At 48.9% G+C, this 17955-nt stretch overlaps 3 protein-coding genes across 8 annotated transcripts in view; 1 reads left to right on the plus strand and 2 right to left on the minus strand.

The window, feature by feature from the left end:
• Positions 1 to 1626: 1626 nt before the first annotated feature.
• On the minus strand, positions 1627 to 4440 carry MICOS13 (mitochondrial contact site and cristae organizing system subunit 13). The gene is made up of 4 exons (XM_053965760.1): positions 4348 to 4440; positions 3021 to 3177; positions 2255 to 2306; positions 1627 to 1819 (listed from the first exon to the last, which is right to left on the minus strand). Exons 1-4 carry the CDS (start codon positions 4374 to 4376, stop codon positions 1722 to 1724), a joined length of 336 nt encoding a protein of 111 aa, XP_053821735.1. The 5' UTR covers positions 4377 to 4440; the 3' UTR covers positions 1627 to 1721.
• On the plus strand, positions 3216 to 9928 carry HSD11B1L (hydroxysteroid 11-beta dehydrogenase 1 like). Of its 3 annotated transcripts, none has more exons than XM_053965758.1 (9): positions 3216 to 4230; positions 5113 to 5194; positions 5271 to 5452; positions 5870 to 6000; positions 7049 to 7160; positions 7552 to 7643; positions 8479 to 8572; positions 8895 to 9060; positions 9291 to 9928. In XM_053965758.1, the coding sequence occupies exons 3-9, from the start codon at positions 5368 to 5370 to the stop codon at positions 9475 to 9477; spliced, it is 867 nt and encodes a 288-aa protein (XP_053821733.1). In that variant the 5' UTR covers positions 3216 to 4230; positions 5113 to 5194; positions 5271 to 5367; the 3' UTR covers positions 9478 to 9928. The 3 variants fall into 3 exon arrangements, with proteins under 3 accessions (XP_053821733.1, XP_053821734.1, XP_053821732.1); XM_053965757.1 differs by lacking the exon at positions 3216 to 4230 and adding an exon at positions 4776 to 5022; XM_053965759.1 differs by lacking the exon at positions 5113 to 5194.
• A 161-nt stretch (positions 9929 to 10089) lies between these two features.
• CELF5 (CUGBP Elav-like family member 5) overlaps positions 10090 to 17955 on the minus strand; it is a 37021-nt gene continuing 29155 nt past the window's right edge. For all 4 annotated transcript variants that reach the window (XM_053965753.1, XM_053965752.1, XM_053965755.1 and 1 more), the window contains 7 exons: positions 15840 to 15984; positions 15060 to 15206; positions 14781 to 14843; positions 14610 to 14693; positions 13414 to 13557; positions 13150 to 13314; positions 10090 to 12246 (listed from right to left, as the gene is read on the minus strand). In XM_053965753.1, coding sequence (XP_053821728.1) covers positions 13187 to 13314; positions 13414 to 13557; positions 14610 to 14693; positions 14781 to 14843; positions 15060 to 15206; positions 15840 to 15984 — 711 coding nt within the window. In that variant the 3' untranslated portion in view covers positions 10090 to 12246; positions 13150 to 13186. The remainder of the gene's footprint in view (positions 12247 to 13149; positions 13315 to 13413; positions 13558 to 14609; positions 14694 to 14780; positions 14844 to 15059; positions 15207 to 15839; positions 15985 to 17955) is intronic.

Raw genomic sequence — 17955 nt, forward strand, 5'->3', positions numbered from 1 at the left:
AGGAGCTAAATTCTGTGATAGCAGCACAGCTTCTGTAAGACAGCACAGAGATGCTTGTCAGGATCACTTTATTTAGCTTCTGATAGATCAGGGTAGTCCAAAACACCACCAGTCTTATAGCCCAGTAATTTTACCTAGCAGTCCATAATTTCCTTAGAAGCAGCCACTGGCTGTGCTTTGGCATAATTCTGTGTTGAGGAACTGACATGATCGAGATTGGTGCAAATGATCTGTTCCTTTGTCATAGCCAGGTTATAATTTGTCCTCATGCAGACATGTTTGGAGCAACATGACCTTAGCCTTACCCTAAAACGGCTTTTATGATGCCAAGAAGAAAAAAACTCCTGTTACTTTCATTTGTAGGGTCACTGGGGCTTTTCCATCTTTAGAGAAGGAGTTTTTTTGAGTTGCCTGAAGATATTTTTTCATTCATCAATGGAGAAAGCATATTACAATGACAAAGCTTTGGAGAGCAATCATCAAAAGGCAAAGAAGTGGTACAGAAGATCCTGAAAAGCATGGAGAACTCAAGTTCTGAGCATAGCAGAGGTGCAGTATTCTGTTTGTACATGGTGTGCTTTGCCCAAAGTGGTTCTATTTGGTTTGTAGCAAAGCCAGAAAGAAGAAGACTCTAGATGAATGTCAGGATCTCTTTGGTGGGAGGTTTGACCTGGTGAGAAGGGGGAGTAGACCTGGAACCAAAGTTGTGCTGCCTCAAGAGCAGTGGACATTGGAAAGTTAAGAGAAGAAATGGGGCATTAATAGAGGTTATCTGGGTTCTGGGGTGCTGTGAAGCATCTGGCACCTGCAGGACACAACTCCAAGGTTTACTGAGCTTGAAGCTTCCATCTGGACCATCAGGTTTAAGAGCTGCTGATGGGCCCATCCTTCAGGAATTAACTTAAGCCATTTGTATCTTAGTCAAATCCTCTGAAATCTCTGTGCAGTTGGCTTCATCGTGTTATCTATTTGTTAAAAAAGGAAACAAAACTGCAAATCCTCCTTCATCCTCATGTTCTATATTTGCTTCCTGACTTGAGTAAGGACTCATCCCTCTCCCCTCCTGCTGTTCCCTGTTCTGCAGCTGTGTTTTGGCACATTCTGTAATTGCAACAATCCTATCAAAGAGAGTTAAAAACATAGAATCAATTTGTAACTTTATTTTACAAGTGGTGCCCTCCAGGCCACTGGTGCTCAGCCCATTTGCCTGGGCTGTGACTGAAAAGTGACCTTGTGAAAGTTTTTATCCACATTAAAATGAAAATGTGCACGGTCTGCCAACTGGGGCATAGTGCAAGCTAACAAAAGGTTTCATGCAGATAAATTTTGCTCAGTTACTCTTCCCTCTGCTTGTATAATCCTCCTAGGCCATCTTTTACTGTTACCTTGGATTTTTAATTTTTTTTTGGAACTCTTGTTGGCTTGGTTTGAATTAGATGGCATTCACCTTCAAGATTAATTCAGCTTCAGAATAATCTATTTCATTTCCAAGCTTTATAACAGAAGCTGTTCTCAGCACATGGCCATCACTTCATCACAACTATCTGTGATTCCTGGAGCCTTGGATGAGTGCTAAGACAAAGAATTATTCCACTCTGCAGGCTAAAACCAACCCAAATACAAATGGAAGTTCCACCAAAGTCTTTTATTGTAGCCCTTACACGGCTGAGCTGCCCTCCAGAGGGGTGAACTGAGAGAATCCTGAACTCTGGAGAACGCGTTCATTTCACAAGATCCTTCACGTATTTCCAGCCTTCCACTGTGTATTCACAGGCCCTGGTGGGAGCTACAGACAAGGCAGACATCACTGTGTGCACCCCTGCAAGCAAAGCAGAGAAGAATTACCCCAAGATCATCATTCAAGCCAAATTTCCCAATTTCCAACACCACCATTGTAGATCTCTTTAAGCCCTGAGCATTTGCGACACAGAAATTCCAACTTCAGGGTCTGTACATGAGCTAAGACAATTACAGGACTGAGCTCAGTTCTTTGTGTAAGTCCTGTTTTATTTCTGGCCTTTGCACAGACTCCATGGGTGATGCTAGACATGTCACAGTTATTTGTGGATTGTGTTTCCCCACAATTGCATAAAGACTCTTTGCTGCACCATAAGACCTATATATTACTAGGTATTTATATCATGCTTTGGCCTTCAAACAAAAATGTCTAAAATTCTAATAACAATGGGAATGCTCTTCCCTTCTGAAAAGCCAAAGACTGAGCTCAGACTCATTTAGTGAGCAGTTATTTTACCTTTATTCCAGGAAGCAGAGAGGGAAAAGTCAATTTTTGGAGTGGATGGGAGCTAGAAAAAAAGAGACAAAATATCAGCACTCAAGGGGTTTCTCTTGGAATTCACATCACCTTGGCAAAGCCTCTTGACCTCAGATCTCAAAAATACTTGGGTGCCTACTCTCCATAAGCCTCAAAAGGGACCAGACATGATGCTTAAAGTCTGGGCTTTGCTCTTTCCTGCAATATAAAGTAGGTGCAAAAAGTAGAACATATTATTTAGGTGCTCCTGAAAAAAACCCTCTCCATGGCCGTCTCTGTTAGTTTATAATTGTTTGTAATATGAAAAATCTTCTCAAACTTTAAGCAATCCTTTTTTCTGAGGATTTTAAAAACTAAGAACTACTCATAGAGGAGGGACCTCTTCAAGCAATTTAAATTCAACTTGAACTGTTAGTAATGTGAAAAATTGGGAGGATGATATTCTCATGGTTTTTCTTAAAAACAAGTAGGATCCTTCAGAAGAAAACTTGCAATCCCCCCCTTGGCCCTGCATAGGCTGCTTACCCCTCTCCTTTGAAATAACATCAATGATCAATGTCTCTGCTTCAAATTTAGCCTTTTATTCACCTTCCATTTCAATCCTCTTCAAAATATTTGCAATGTGAAATCCAGTTTCAACAGTAAAACTCCTGCCAGCCTCACTGGAATCAGACTATCACCCCTATATTTCCTCTTCCTGATTCAGAAGTGTTTGTGTTGCAGGGATCACCTGAGCAGCCCTTACCTCCCAGCCCAGGTAATCTGTCCACTCTTGGATAGCTGGAGGCAGCGTTTCTTGAGCTTTTCTGAGTGCTTCAGCACCTTCTGTGCCACTGCCCAGCAGCCCCTGGTCATATGCCACATACACAGCAGCTCCAGCCAGGCCTCCTTTGATCAGAAACCTGAAAGAATTGAAAGCAAAACAGTTCAGTTCGTGTTCTGACCATCAGTGCATCTCTTTCAGTGGTTGTGACTATCAAAAAGGGCATCAATAAAGAAAACTCATGTCTTACTGTAGGTAAAAATCAGCAGAAAAATACCTACCTATGTTCCTTGTCTTCCCAGGACAACTATTGCCTGTCAGCCCCTTGAAACTACTCCTAATTCACATTTTATCAACGATGGTTTTCAATATAAAAATGAGAAAGTATCAACTTCCTCAAGAGCATGTGCCACTTTTTAAAGCCTGAGAATCACTGGCATATTCCTCTGCTAAAAGCAACTAAAGAATTCTGCAGTGGACGAGCCATCCATGTTAATAATGTGGTTCTTCCTGATAAATCTGATATTTATCTAATAAATCTGACAGATACCAAGATCTTGTTAAGCTCACTACAGCCCAGTGAACACCTGGCCAGGGTGTTTGCATTGCCAAGGCTTTTAAAGTTTCCCTGCATGATGAGCAGTCACCAGTTTTACAGCTGTGATGGCAACCTACGGGAAAAGAATATTTGGCTTTTATTAGCATTTCCATTATACATAAGAGATCGGAGGTAAGTGACTTTCCCAGATTCACAGAGAGATGTTTTCCCTTTAAAAAAAAAACAGCAAAAGCTATTGTACAAAGGGACAACCCAAAACTTGGCAGACAGCGGTACTGCAGTAGTAGGACATAAAACAGATACAAGAGAGCTGACAAGAGAACCAATTTTTAAAGTCGTGTATTCACATGCATTTCCGGGAAAAGCGACTTCTCTGCTAAAATGCACTGTTGGCCCCCAAGGATACCCTTCTGCACTGCCCCGCTGTGGGTGTACGAGCAGCTCCGAGCCCCACGCTACTCCCGGGTTATGTTACGTGTCCATGTCCGCCCTCAGAGAGAGCCAGGGCCCTCCCGGAGTGTGCAGACACACCCGGGGAGCGGCGGGGGCAGGCGAGGCCAAGGGCGCCGAGCGAGGCGAGCAGAACCGCGGGACAGGGCCGGCCGCGGGCCTGGGGACGGGCCGGGGACAGCGGTGAGCACTGAGGCGCGGGGGGCGGGCGGGGAGTTCGGGGGGGAAACGCCGTGCGGAGGGTGCGGGAGGGCCGGGCCGGGCCGGGCCGGGAGGGCGGGCAGGGCCCGCGGGACTCACTTGGCAGCGGGCAGCAGGCGGGCGGCCATGGCGGCGGCGGGGCCGGGACCGTCACATGCGCGCGCGGCCCCGCCCGCGCCGCCGGCGTGAGGGGCGTGAGGGAAGTGAGGGGCGTGAGGGGGCCGGGCAGGGCTGAGGGCGTGAGAGAGAGGGGCAAGGCTGAGGGTGTGAGGGGCGTGAGGGGGCCGGGCAGGGCTGAGGGCGTGAGAGAGACGGGCAAGGCTGAGGGCGTGAGAGAGAGGGGCAAGGCTGAGGGCGTGAGGGGCGTGAGGGGGCCGGGCAAGGCTGAGGGTGTGAGGGGCGTGAGGGGGACGGGCAAGGCTGAGGGCTGAGGGGCGTGAGGGGGCCGGGCAGGGCTGAGGGTGTGAGAGAGAGGGGCAAGGCTGAGGGTGTGAGGGGCGTGAGGGGGCCGAGCAGGGCTGGGGAGGGCTGAGGGCGTGAGGGGGCCGGACAGGACTTGAGGGGCGTGAGGAGCTTGAAGGGGCCGGGCAGGGCTGAGGGTGTGAGGGGGCCGAGCGCGGCTCCTGCGCCTTTGTGGCGCTGTCCCCGCCGCCTGTTTGTCGCGCTGTGTCGCAGCGCGGTGGCGGATCAGCTCATCCCGCTGTTCTTATCCAGACAAGGCTCCGTCCTGTGGGCTGTGCCGCCGCCTCCCTCCCGAGATCCGGCTGCTTTGGTGTCACTGCTGCCAACCGTCACAGTCTTTAATGAATTAAGAGTTCTCTAAGATTAGACACTAAGATTAAGGGGTTTTTTTCTCTCCTGTAGGCTCGCGGTGTGTGGTGGCTGGCTCTGAGTGCAGAGCGCTGTGGGAATTGCCGGTGAAAGATCCTTTTTATTCTTGACCAAGGTGGCTGTGGCTCCCGGGGGAGAGACCCCTCAGGTGGGCTCTCGGTTCTACAAAACCCTTTACGTGCCTCTTGCAGGTTGGCTCCAGGAATCAGAGGAAGGATAACGCAGTATTATTTTGGCTGAAGTGCTCAGCTTCAAGACTTCACTTTGTTCCTCACAGCTTGGAGGGATATGAGGCCAATTGGAAAAGTGCTTTGTGCTACAGGGGTTGTAGCTGGGCTCATAGCTTTCTTCTGGAAAGACGACTTTAACCCAGGTAGGCTCGCCAGGGGGATGATTTCAAGCTGATAATATAATTCACACAAGGGAAGAGGTTGAATTTCCAAACTTTGACTGATGGTCTCATTCCTACCCATAGTCTTACTAAGGAGTTGATGGCCCTGAAGCAATGTTTCATTCCCAGAAACAAAGAGAAACTTGAAACAAAGAGGAAGACAAAATGATCTAAGAGTAGGGATCCTGCTGTCTCTGTGGGGAGAAAAATGGCACAGCTAGCTGGCATCATCATGTCGTTGCATCACCAGTCCTGCCTCTTCTAGTTTTGGAGAAGCAGCAAGAATTTTGAGCTTAGGTGCATCTTTCTTCTTTAAAGCTCTGCTGGTAGTTAAGAGCAGCTCCTCTGCTTCTTTCTTCACTTACTTCTCTATCTTTTATTCTCTTTCCCATAAAAAAGAGAGCCTGTCTGGTGCCCGTGTTCTTGTGACTGGAGCCAGTGCTGGGATTGGAGAGCAGATAGCATATCACTATGCCAGATTTGGGGCTGAAATTGTGTTGACTGCCAGAAGGGAAGCTGTGCTGCAGAAGGTAAGAACCTCATCCTTGTATGGGGGAAGACATGAGACATTCAGGCTTTTACTGTTGGCCTGTACAAGAAGATGCAAATACAGTGCCTGTGCTTTTAACTGCCTCAGCATTTATTTATATGAGGGGATGGTGAAGCTGTATCAGGGAAAGCTCAGGCTGCACATTAGCAAAATGTTCTCCACTGTGAGGGTGATCAGTCCCTGGAGTAAATTCCCCAGGGAGCAGTGGTCATGGCACCAAGCCTGTCAGAGTTCAAGGGACATTTGGGCCACATCCTTAATTATATGGTTTGGTTTGAGGGAGTCCTGTGAGGATTTGATGATCCTTATGGGTTCTCTTCAATTTGAGGTACTCCATGAACTACAATTCCTGTCTAATATTGTGCAGCTTTTCAGAGTCCAAATTGTAATGTTTTGTTAAAAACTCAAGACTTTTTGTAGGTTAAATGCTTTTTGACCAACTCTAACAGATGAGACTTCATCTTTATGAAATGGGACATTTAGAAATGGTAACTCTTTAATTGTGGAGGTGTGTGACTTCCAAGGAAGGTTCTTCCCTGTGAAATGGTGCAAAAAGTGAGTTGGAGACAGTGAGCATAATAATAGTTCCTAATGACCAGAAGGCATTATTTCAGCAAATAGCTAAAATAATGCCAGGCACATTCACACTGCATAGCAAAGGAATTATGAAAGATGAATTCTTTTCCAGTTATTCTGGAAAAAAAAAAGAAGAACTTAATGTAAATCATAACCCTTGTTCCAGAAGATTTTTTCTGAAGAAGATTGGGTTTTTTCCCAGTGAATCTTGATCCTGTCCCATAGTAGATCATTTAAGCAGACAGATAAATAGAGGTAACTCTTTGCAGGATGCAGATTCAAAGTCAGGATGCAGAATGAGCTCTCCATGGCCCAAACAGCAATAAAGTTTAAATTAAAGTGTATCTCTGTCCAGAACTAACTCTCACTGACTGTAGTATGTGCTTTATGGTGCCCTTTTCCCCTAATCTTTTTCCAAATATTTTAATCTTTGGGATGTGTTCTTTTTCAAGGTGATGGAGAAATGCCTGACACTCGGAGCAAATAAGATATTTTATATCCCTGCAGATATGTCTTCCCCTTCAGAGCCTGAAAAGGTGGTTCAGTTTGCTGTCCAAAAGCTGGGTAAGTATCCTGAGCATCTCTTTGGCTTTCAGGTGTATGCACAGTTCTCATTCTCTAGTAGGAGCTTCCTACTAGAATGTTCTTTGCTCAGTTCTTTGAACTGAGAAAGGTGTTAAGGACATAGATGTACCACCAGAACTAAGTTCTGAGCCTGAATCATGCTGAAACGTCATTTCAGGGAGTTATTGTCAAAGTCAGACAGTTTTCCTTTCAGTTCTACTCCTGAGGAGCAGTCAAAGCTGCTCCCAGATGGGCATATTTTATCTGTCTTCATGGTAAAGCACTTCCAGCCTTCTGAGGGAGTGGTTGAGCCCTCCTGGCCTTTCTGAGCTCCCTGGTTGATGGTCAGGGGATGGGCCCCTTGTGTGACTGCTTTTTTCTGCTGTCCTAGGGGGCCTGGACTACCTCGTGTTGAACCACATCGGCACCAACCGCTTCCAGGAGTGGACTGGAGATGTGGAATACACCCGCTGGCTCATGCAGGTGAGGCTTCCCAGCTCACCTGGAACTGGTGAGCCTGGCTTCTCCTGGAACAGCTTTGGGAAGCTCCAAGGCAAATCCATGTCTGTGGATCCACGCCCAGGAGTTTAGGATTGATGGGCAGTTCCAGGCAGTTGTGTTTAGTTCAGGAAGGTCTCTGAGTGAGCAGCCTATTGGTCTTGGCATGTGCACAATTGCAGAACACAAAGTTGTTTGAAATGGTGTCTGCCATTTGAGTAGCTGTTCACAGATTTAGAGTTTTCTTGTAGAATCACCCTGGTGCCAGGTTTTGGGGCCATGGAAATGAAGAGCTGTTTTCTTGATTCAATCTTCTACATTCACGTGGGCCATGCTAGTTTCTATTTCATTTTGGAAAGAGGCTTTTTGCTGGAGAGTGGGAACTTAGGAACATAGGTAAGAAATTCTTATCATTTAAGAGAACAGTCAAGCTCTGAAGAGATGCTGAATTTTGTGCCTCGTTGTAGTCTGATCTCAGTCAAGAGAAACTTACAAGGGGAGCAAACTGAGACTGGTATCTTTGGTAGGGATTGCAGAGTAAAGAATAAGCAGTGACAGCTAATTGAATCTTGTCAGGAAATCTGTATGTTAAAGCCCAGGAATAACCTTTGCTCTGGATCTTCTTCACTGTTTTTTCTGGAATCTGAAAGACTCATGGATGCAATGCTTGTCCCCATCTGTAGAGATGACTTTTCTCATTTGATGTTTGAAAAGGCAATTCCAAATCATGCTCCTTTCCATTTCTGACCACTCTATTGACTTTCTTGGCTCATGCTTCCAAACCCTCTTGCTTCTTCCATGTCTACATTTATCATTCTAGGTGAATTTTTTGAGTTATGTGGCTCTTGCAACAGCAGCTCTTCCCACCCTGGAGAAGAACAGAGGTGCTCTGGTGGTTGTTTCTTCCCTCACAGGTTGGTGACTTTACCTGGAGTAAGTGCTGGCCTTGTGGAAAAAATGATTCCCAGTACTGTTTATATATACTGTTCATATTTTGTTCACCTCCTAAACACATTTTCAAACTGTGCTTTTCATAGTATATAATAATATTATAATAAATACTTAATAATATAGTAATATGTATTCTAATATACTTACATAAAGGGAGACTCACCTGAACAGAACATGAGTTGATACAGTATGACAAAGCCTGCATCTTCTCCCAGATTCCCTCTCCATGGATCCTCCTTACACCCACTTTCCCAGGGTTTTCCATTCTCTCTTTTCCCTTCCCAGGGAAAATGCCCACTCCCTTCACCACTTCTTACTCTGCCACCAAGTTTGCACTGGATGGATTCTTCAGCTCACTGCGCCATGAGCTCATCATGCAGAAGAGAGATGTGTCTGTCACACTGTGCATCCTGGGCCTGATTGATACCGAGTCAGCATTGGAGTACACCAGGTATGTGTTTGTCTGCACATCTCTTCTTGAAAATATGAAAAAAAAGCACAGCAGCTCTGTCTAAGAGGGTGTGTGCATCTGCCTGGGGACAGCGTGCCTGCCTGGGCACACCACAGGGGTTGTTCATCATGGAACAGGAGCAGGCAGAGCCCTGTGGGGTCAGTGTGCCCAGCTCGAACCCCAGCAGGGGCTGCCTGGCTTTGAGTGACCCTGTGCCCATTGCCTTGCAGGGGCAAAGTGCACATCAGTGCCTCCCCTGCTCCCGAGGCCGCGCTCGCCATCGTCCGGGGCGGAGCCACTCGGACGCCCGAGATTTTCTACCCGCGGTGGCTGCAGCAGCTCTGCTGGCTCTGGGCTCTGTTCCCCAGCAGCGGGAACCAGGTGCTACGGACTTTCTATAACTACAGCAGTCCCTGAGGGATGCCCAGTCTCATCCTATAGCCCTTCTAATCACATTCCTGCCATCCCACTAAGCATCCCACTTAACCACTGGTGTCAAGCAGGAGCAGGGCAGCAGTGGTGGCAAAGTCCCCTTTTCCTAACGTGACTCATGATCAGTCATCATGCTTCAGCCATGATTCTGCTGCTGCTACGTATCAGAGATCTTTCCCATTCTTCACTCTTCCTTAGCTCTCCTCCCATCTCCCCTCCTCCTTCAGCCTCACCTGTCTCCTTTGACTGCATCCAGCCTTTGCTCAGCCCCAGCTTTAACCCCTGTCTGTCTGCACAGGATGTCCTGGAATGGCTGGGACATCCTGGATGTCCTGGGACATCCTCCTCCACTACTTCATTTTGGATTCCATGAACCCTCTTGCTACCTCTAAGTAGAATTTTGATCTCTATTTTAATTAAACAAGTTTTTAATGTGTTGGTGTTGTGTTGATGCTTCCTCTGTGAAGAAATATTGGTCCCCTGGATTCTGTGGGCCCAGGCCTGTTAAATTAGCCCTGGGCTTTGGCAATGTCTTAAAACAAAGTGTAAGCATTACCTAAAAGCAGGTGCAACTAACAACATGAAGTAGAGCCCCAGTTACTTAGCAAGTAAAACTTTTATTAAATAAATTTAGGATTTTTTTTTTGACCAGAGTGAGGAATTTGACATTGACAAAGCTTGTATCGCACCTGTAACATTGTACAGTCACATCAGTAACTGTGATGGAAGAAACTGTAAATGCTTGTTTTAAACCAGCTTGACCTAGGATTCCCAAAGTCCTTTTTTTTCCCATTTTGCATTTGTTCATATTTTTTCTTTTTTTTTTTTTTGTTTTGTTCAAAATTAGACTAAGTTTAAACTTCATGAAATTACTTGTAGCAGAAATAAAGTACATTATACAAATCACATACATAATAGATGTTAAGTATAAAAATGGTATTTACAATAAGTAAACATGGACTATAGAAACACACAGACTCTCACAGCTTCATTCACCTCTCATAAACTCTCAGCGTCAGACACAGAAGGGTGGTTCAGGAGATCTGAAGGTACTTAAAGGACTGTGCCACAAACACCTGAACAAAGGGCAAACTGGAGGAGAATGAGAGTTGGCCGAGATTCTCCAAAATCCCCATCGCTCACTTCAGTATCAATTGCACCAACTTTGCCCCACCAACTCTCTTGTCCCTATTTCAATGTGCTCACACACCCTCACACACACTCCAGTGTTTGTGGTACCTTATCAAACTCTGGAATATTGAAATTGTTCATTCCTAATCACTCTGGGGTTTGTTGGTCTGTTCTGCCTTGCTTTCCTTTCCTTACTTTTGTAGAAACTCGAAGAGACTGTTCCAAACTGTTCAAGGGATGTGCCTTGTCAGGATGACACACATCCCCCACTCCCAGGGGATCTTTTTTAAATCCAGTTCTGAACTACATTCTGTGCTTTAGAGTTTGTGTATATAGTGTATAGAGCTGTCCCTACATATATATATATGTGTATATATATATGTATATGCTGCATAATGTATAATCTGTCTCTTGGAGGGGGAGCTGGGAGGAAAATCCCAGAATGGAACCCTCTTTCATCCTATTTTCCTTGCATCTGCTGGGGAAGGCTTTGCAGCGGGTGCACGAGGAGAGTCCTCCTGCTGAATTCAGAGGGAGCAAACGTCCTGTGTCATCTGGAAGGAGAATTGCCCACTCTCCAGTGCTGGTATCCAACACAGGGAGGCAGTGTGCAGCCCCTGGGAGCCTTCTCTAGCTGTGCTGGAGATTGCATCTGCTCACACTCTCTCATCTTCTCCTGCCTTCATCGAGAAAATGCAGTTGCCATGGAGAGCTGTGAAACACGGATCTGTGCCATGTGTGGGGAGGCAGTGCAGTTCCTCTAAGTAAGGGGACTGATTTCCTGTGCTTTCAGCCTAATCACGGAGTGCTCAGGGTAGGGGCTGGCACCACATCCCAGGAGCTTTATCTGCAGAAGCCCTTGGAAAGGTAAGACAGAGCTCTTCAGATCCTTAACCAGGCTGGTGCTAAGGTGGATGAGTGACTCAAGCTGAGCAGCTGACTGTGCCCTAATCCTGGAGAAATGTATTTCTCCTTCTTCTTGCTCATGTTGAACAGAGAGATGTGCTCTCTCTCTCTCTCTCCCCAACCCACCCCCAGCTCCCTCTCTCCAAAATGTTCAGGCCTATCTGCAGTGCGTGCTGAGAAGACACTGTTGCAAAGGCAAACCCCTAATTTCCAATACCTCTTGCAAGCAATCAGTCTCTGAATGGAAAAGTTTGGTCCTGTGAGCTAGTTTAAAAAAAAAATAGATTGTATATATTTATAGTTATCTATGAAAGGGCCAGAAACAGAGCAGGAGGGAGGGAGGGACGGAAGTAAATTTCCACACATCACTGCAGTAACCTAGAGACACACCATGGGTTTGCTTGGTCCATGTTCTCCAGCCACACCCCGAGAGGAAGAGCTCCGTGTCCCAGGGGCTGCTGGTTTGCTGGTCCCTTTGCTTTGCACCACGTTAGCAGCAAATATGCGAGTCCAGGCTTGGCAAAAATCTTCCTCCTGGGCAGATATTGAGCCTTCTCTTTAATTGCATGTCTTGGAGAGGAGGGGAGGAGGAAGATGGGGTGGGTAAGGTGGGAAGCCGAGGAAGGAAAGGGGTGGTGTCAAAAGAGTCGATAAATTTACTGGCCTCTCTGAAAATCAACCTGAAGCAGAAATTCTTCCTCTGGACTTTCCCTTCACCTGAACAGAAATGGAGGAGGGAGGGAATTGGGAGATTAGGAGGACATCTGTGCAAACCTCAGGTTTTGAGCTGCTGCTGCTGCTTAAACATGGAGGACTCTGACCCAAATCAGATCAGCCCTCCCTTGTTCCCCATCTGTAGGCTGGCACGAGCTGCCTCTTGGACAGCAGCCCTTCAAGGGTCTCACCTTTTCTCTGCTTTTCTGTGATCCCTGTGAATCATGGGATTGTCTCTTCTTACCCCAGAAAGCATTGTTTGCAGACTAACTTCTGGGCCCATGTAACAGCTGAAAACTACTGGGTTTTTTACCTTTTTAGGCAGTCAAAAGCTTTTTGGGAACAGTTGGACAGCAGAGTAAAACCTTCCTTAGATGACAAACAGGCCACTGGAACCATCTGCCTGTCAGGGCCCTGAGGGCACTCACAGGCCTTGACGAACTTGACCAGACACCTGCACTGTCTGTCCACACTGCCCACAGCTCCAAGAGTCTCCTTACAGCTCTGTGCCATCAGCCTTTGTCTGATACACAGTGTGCAAGTGCCAGTCTCCACCTGTCCATGGACCTGCCCTGTCCATGGATCTCATTACCTGGGCTCTAACCCCTGGACTGGCTTCCCACCTCAATGTTTATATCGTCATTATATATATTGCCTGGCAATCACTGGACTCCACCAGACCTGACCCTGATCTTGACTCTCTGGCTTGGCTTTGGGCTTGCCCCATTGCCACAGATTTGCCTGCTGATTGTTGAACCTGGCCATCATCTCCAGGCCTGCTCTGGTCACCCAGCTCAGGTGAAGCCTCTGCCTCACCAGCTGTGTCACTGCCTCCACTCCTGGCCTCCCAGTCTGCAGGGAGCAGCTGGACCCTGACCAGAGCTGTGCCCTGCTGGGGCAGTTTACCTGTGCTGCAGAAGTGACTCCTGCGTGCTCACTGCTGTCAGTAGGGATGGTTGGCATCCTTGGGCCGTTTTAACTGGACCTTCAAGCGTTTCATGCCAATCTGGAAGCCATTCATGGCCTGGATAGCAGTCTGTGCACTGGATGGGTTGTCAAAGCTCACAAAACCTGAAGGAAGGACACAGGATGGATGACAATGGCACTGTTGGTGCCATGCCCACTACCAGTGTCATTATTATTGATCATGCTTCCCTTGCCTACACTTACCAAAACACTTGCTCTGGTTAGTAGCACGATCCATGAACACCTTTGAGGAGATGATATTGCCAAAGGGCAGGAACATCTGCATCAGCTCATTGTCTCCAAACTCCTGGGGGAGATGGTAGATGAAGAGATTGCAGCCTTCAGGACCTGCAGGTGTGGGGGTGATGGAGAAGGACAAAACAGAAAGCCCCCAAAGGGCAGGGGAAGAGAAATGGGCTCAACTCACAGCACAGCACTGGAGGAGAGCCCTAGCACTGCCTCCTTCTACTCTGACCTCCCCTTGCTTGTCCCTGTCACTGGCCCATCAAGGGATCTGAAGGCTCTCGAAGAGCAACTGGGAGACACTATACAAAACTAGAGTTTCTGGAGAGCAGATTCTCTTTCAAAACCTGCCTAGTTCCTACACAGGGTGCTGAACACAACCAACTCTGTGAGTGTCTGGGTGCTGTTTTGCTGGAAGGAAATCAGCTGAGGTGAGAGCTCACAGCTGTCCCAGTCCTAGGAGAGTGGCAGACACTGCTGTGTGAAAGCTGCTGCTGTAGCACTCCCTGCAGCGTGGCCTTCAGTCCAGAAGCCACAGCCTTAACTGGAAACTTCCTGGATTGCCACAGATCCAGTTTATGGGCTGACCTGGTCCTGTCCACTCCTTCACTTGCTCCTTAGGAGCACAAGAAGCCGCTCCCTTGCTGACACTTGCTCTACCCATCAGGAGCAGAGAGATAATGCCTTTGCCTCCAAATTTTATTCAAGCCAGTTTTGAAGTAAGTTGAAAATAAATTCAGTAGGCTATGAAGGCTGAAAAGAGAGGAGAGCACACTGGAGAGGCTGGTTTGACTGGTTCCACTGTAGTTCTGGCACCAGGAAAGAGGGGGATGAGCACTCTTTGTCCCTGGGAAGGTGCTCTTTCCATAGGGATGGTGCTGACTCTCATCCCCTTTGGTGTGAAAGGTGTTCCAGGGCCTACTGCCCCTCTGCACCTGGCAGCATCTGGCCAGATGTGAGTTCAGGAAACATCCTGTGATCCTTCCCAGTCCACTCACTGCAGACATGTGGTTGTTTCCATACCCCAGCTCCAGCATTAAAGATCAGTGGACAAAAATTAGTGTAGTCTCCTCTCCATTGGCTCTGTTGTGCAGAAGACGAGCTCCACAAATCCCACCCACGCCACTGGACACCCCTATTCCCACTCTGATCCTCACCTTCTCGCTGCTGCTGCTGCAGGATGGGAGGCTGCTGAGGGATGCTCTGTGCAATGGGGGTGATGGTGGTGGTTGGATACACAGCTGCAGCCCAAGGAGACAGAACAAACCATTTACCTGAGGATCTGGTCAGGCACACAAGGGCCTGAGGGAGACAAGGGAAGCTGGTACCTGCATACTGCTGAACTCCTGTGAAGGCTGGGTGCAAAGTCTCTGCTACTGAAGGGCTCTGGGCTGCAGAGAAAAACACAATCAGCAGCACAGCAAAGGGAATCACTCATGCATTCTGTGTGTGTGTGTGTGCAGTGTTATTTCCCACCCTCACCCCCAGGTGAGTCTCAGTGCCTGGCTGGGAGGGAGCTACAAAAGTTTGGGGAATCCAGAGAAGAGGAACTAATTGCAGTTCCTCAGGTCTCTGCATGGTGGGCTTTTTTTTACTGCTTCCAATACCTGGATATGGCACAAGGCCATTGGTGTAAACTGTTTCCAAGGTTGGATGCCCATTTGGGAATGGTACCACTCCAGTGAATCCATTGGAAATGGGTGCCACCAGTCCTGGCATGGCCGCTGTTCCCAGGAGAGGTGGTGAATGTAGCCCTGGAGAGCAAGAAGAGAGGACATCCCATGAAAGTCAAGGTCCCAAAAAGCCCCTGCTCCCCACTTCCACCTGCCTGGCAAGACTGCTGTGTATGAAGCCATTAACTCTTCTATTTGGCACGTGGAAATGGCAGACTGCTGCTAGAGCCTTCACATAATTAAGAGGCAGCACTAGTGGGAAGAGTGTGAGAAGAACTGCCAGTCGTGAGTGCTGTCAGAGCTTTGGGGGGAAACACCTTTGATCTGGGTTTGCAGAGCACCTGGCAAGACACATGCCTGCTCTGACAGGGGTTTGAACCCAACACGCATTATTGCTGTGGGACAATGATCATGAACAGCGGCACTGCTGATCTCAGAGTTAAGTGCAATCCTGGGAACCCAGTTCTTCTTTATTAAAACTGCAGCAAAAATGCACAGCTGTAGGGCAAGAAGATGTGTGTTGAACATGTGAGGGTGTCAGGGGGGTTGCAGGAATTTGTGCAGAGCAGAGGCTGCTGTGCTCAGAGGCTGCACTGCTGGGAAGCAGCGAGTTAATGCAGCTGCTGACCTGGAGGTGCAGAACTCTTTTACCCGGCTGGGCCCCGTGAGTGCTGGGCCAGCACACAGGGGGTTCCCTGCCCGGGGAGGCCTCACCTGATGCTGGTGCAATGGGAGTGGCTGGCAGCCCGTTGAGACTGACGGCACCGATCTGCTGGATGTGGCACGGGGAGAAGGCGACGCCCGGGCTCAGGTAGCTGCCGTGGGAGGTGGAGAGAACCGTGGTCTGCTGCTGCATCAGCTGCAAAGCAGGACCGTGCAGTCAGGGCCTCCTGCTGCCAGGGCCCTGCAGAGCTGGGGGAGGCTGTGCACACCAGCCTGGCTGTCACCTCCCCCAGGTGCTGCCACCTGCCCTGGAGCTTCCCCCGACACCGCCAGACCTGCTGGGGTGGGCAGTGGTGGCTGTGCTCCCCAGGCCCAGCCCCACTGCGGGGCCCACGAGGACCCTGCAGCCGTGTGCTCACACAGCTGCTGTCCCTGCCGACAGTGGCCACCCATGAGAGCCACCCTGTCCTGCAGGCAGGGGACACAGCTCAGGGGTCATCCCAGAACACAAAGCCAGGGCCACGGCTGGGCACCCCCATGCCTCTCCCTGTCCGTGGGCCAGCAGCCCCGAGGGGCTGTGGCTCACTCAGCTGGGCAAGGGCATCAGGACAGGCCCCTCTGGCTCACAGAGCTCCTGCAGCGGGGAGGGAGCAGGTCAGGGCTGTGCTCCTGGCACCATCTCCCCACAGGCCCTTGCACTGTCAGGCACAGGCCCCTCTCCCTGGTCACTTCTGCCAGGACAGTGGCAGATCTAATAACACAGCTTTGCCTCGAGGAACAGGGCCCAGATCCCTCTGCTTTTGCCCAGCCTCCACGAGCAGATTGTGCTGGGACACGCAGGGCTTGCTCTGGCATGGGCACCAGGCCCAGTTCTCGTGGCCTGCTTTGTCCTCTGAGCTCTGGCCTGTGAACCCCTGAGCTCAGGCTGTCCCCTGGCACTGCCCTGCACCCTGGGGCTGGGGGACATCAGCTCCTCGTGGTGCCATGACACACCTGCCAAGGCAGAGATGCACAGGACAAAAGGAAGGGTGGGAGGGTTGGGAGGAGGGTTAAAAGAAGAAAAAAAAATCCTTCTGGTCCTATTTGACCATCAGTGGAAGCATAAGATGCCCTCTGAGTGCACTGGCAAAGAACACTTAGTTCTGGATGCAAAATTATCCAGCCCTTTATCGGCTTTGTCTTCACATCAAGCAAGAGCAGGGGAGGCACAGGCATGGCTCTTAGGAAACCTGAGTTCCTCAGGAGGAGCTGAGGGGTGACACAAGGCAAAACCCAAGGAAACAACAAAAATCTTCCTGACATTGCCACACCCCACTGTCTGCTTTGCAACACAGACACAGAGCTCTCCAGGAGCCCACCTCCTCACCAAGGGCTGAACTCAGTAAGGCAGTTGGGCCCAGGGCTCAGCTGAGGGATCTGGTAACTGTGAGAAGTTTGTGGCTAGCTAAACCTCCCCATTTCCTCACACAGAAGCTGATCATGGCTTTAGCACAAACAGAAGAGGAATTTCATGGCAGGGCTGCCTCTGTAAGCTGGAACAAGCAAAGCCCCGGGGTGAAATTGGCTCGAGCCCTTTTTGGGGATGGGTGAGTGCTCCCAGGCCCGTCCCAGCGCGGGGCTCTGGGGCAGGAGCACTGACAGCACAGGGGTCACTCCTGTGCCATTCCAGAAAGGACAAGTATCAAGTACAGATTCCTGGTATCACCTCTCTGCTCACCACCACACCATCCCTGGCTCCCCTGGCGCTGCACTCCTGTCACTGGGAGCCAGCCCGAGCCAGGGCTGCAGTGAAACGAGGCCTCCCTGGGGTCACAGGGCCCTGCTGAGCAAGACCCCCACGAGTTCCTGCTCCTGACCCCACTCCAGGGTGCAGGAACCAACACGTTTCCTACTCACTATGTGAATATTGATCTCCTCTTTTTTCATTAATGCCTCTTCTGTGCCAGGCTGTGGCTGGACCAAGGCCTCCATCCAGCTACATGACCACCAAATTGGCACTCTGGAATTGTTCTCATCACTTACATAAAATTACCATAATGAACCATAAGAGCAGAGATGAAAGGGGGGGAGGTGTGAACAAATTATGTTTTGTGTTTGGAACCAATTGATTTATGATATACAAGGAATATTCAAGCATTATAAGCACTTAGTAAATTGCTCTAGCTGT

Source organism: Vidua chalybeata, chromosome 27, assembly GCF_026979565.1.
Source record: "Vidua chalybeata isolate OUT-0048 chromosome 27, bVidCha1 merged haplotype, whole genome shotgun sequence".
NCBI classification, from domain to species: domain Eukaryota; kingdom Metazoa; phylum Chordata; class Aves; order Passeriformes; family Viduidae; genus Vidua; species Vidua chalybeata.

Coding starts and splice junctions, on each gene's coding strand:
- HSD11B1L (XM_053965758.1), top strand. CDS start 5,368: ATGAGGCCAATTGGAAAAGTGCTTTGTGCTACAGGGGTTGTAGCTGGG. Junction 5,453..5,869: donor GAAAGACGACTTTAACCCAG/GTAGGCTCGCCA, acceptor CCCATAAAAAAG/AGAGCCTGTCTGGTGCCCGT. Junction 7,161..7,551: donor GTTTGCTGTCCAAAAGCTGG/GTAAGTATCCTG, acceptor CTGCTGTCCTAG/GGGGCCTGGACTACCTCGTG.
- MICOS13 (XM_053965760.1), bottom strand. CDS start 4,376: ATGGCCGCCCGCCTGCTGCCCGCTGCCAA. Junction 2,307..3,020: donor CAGATTACCTGGGCTGGGAG/GTAAGGGCTGCT, acceptor CTTTTTTTCTAG/CTCCCATCCACTCCAAAAAT. Junction 1,820..2,254: donor CTCTGCTTCCTGGAATAAAG/GTAAAATAACTG, acceptor CTTTGCTTGCAG/GGGTGCACACAGTGATGTCT.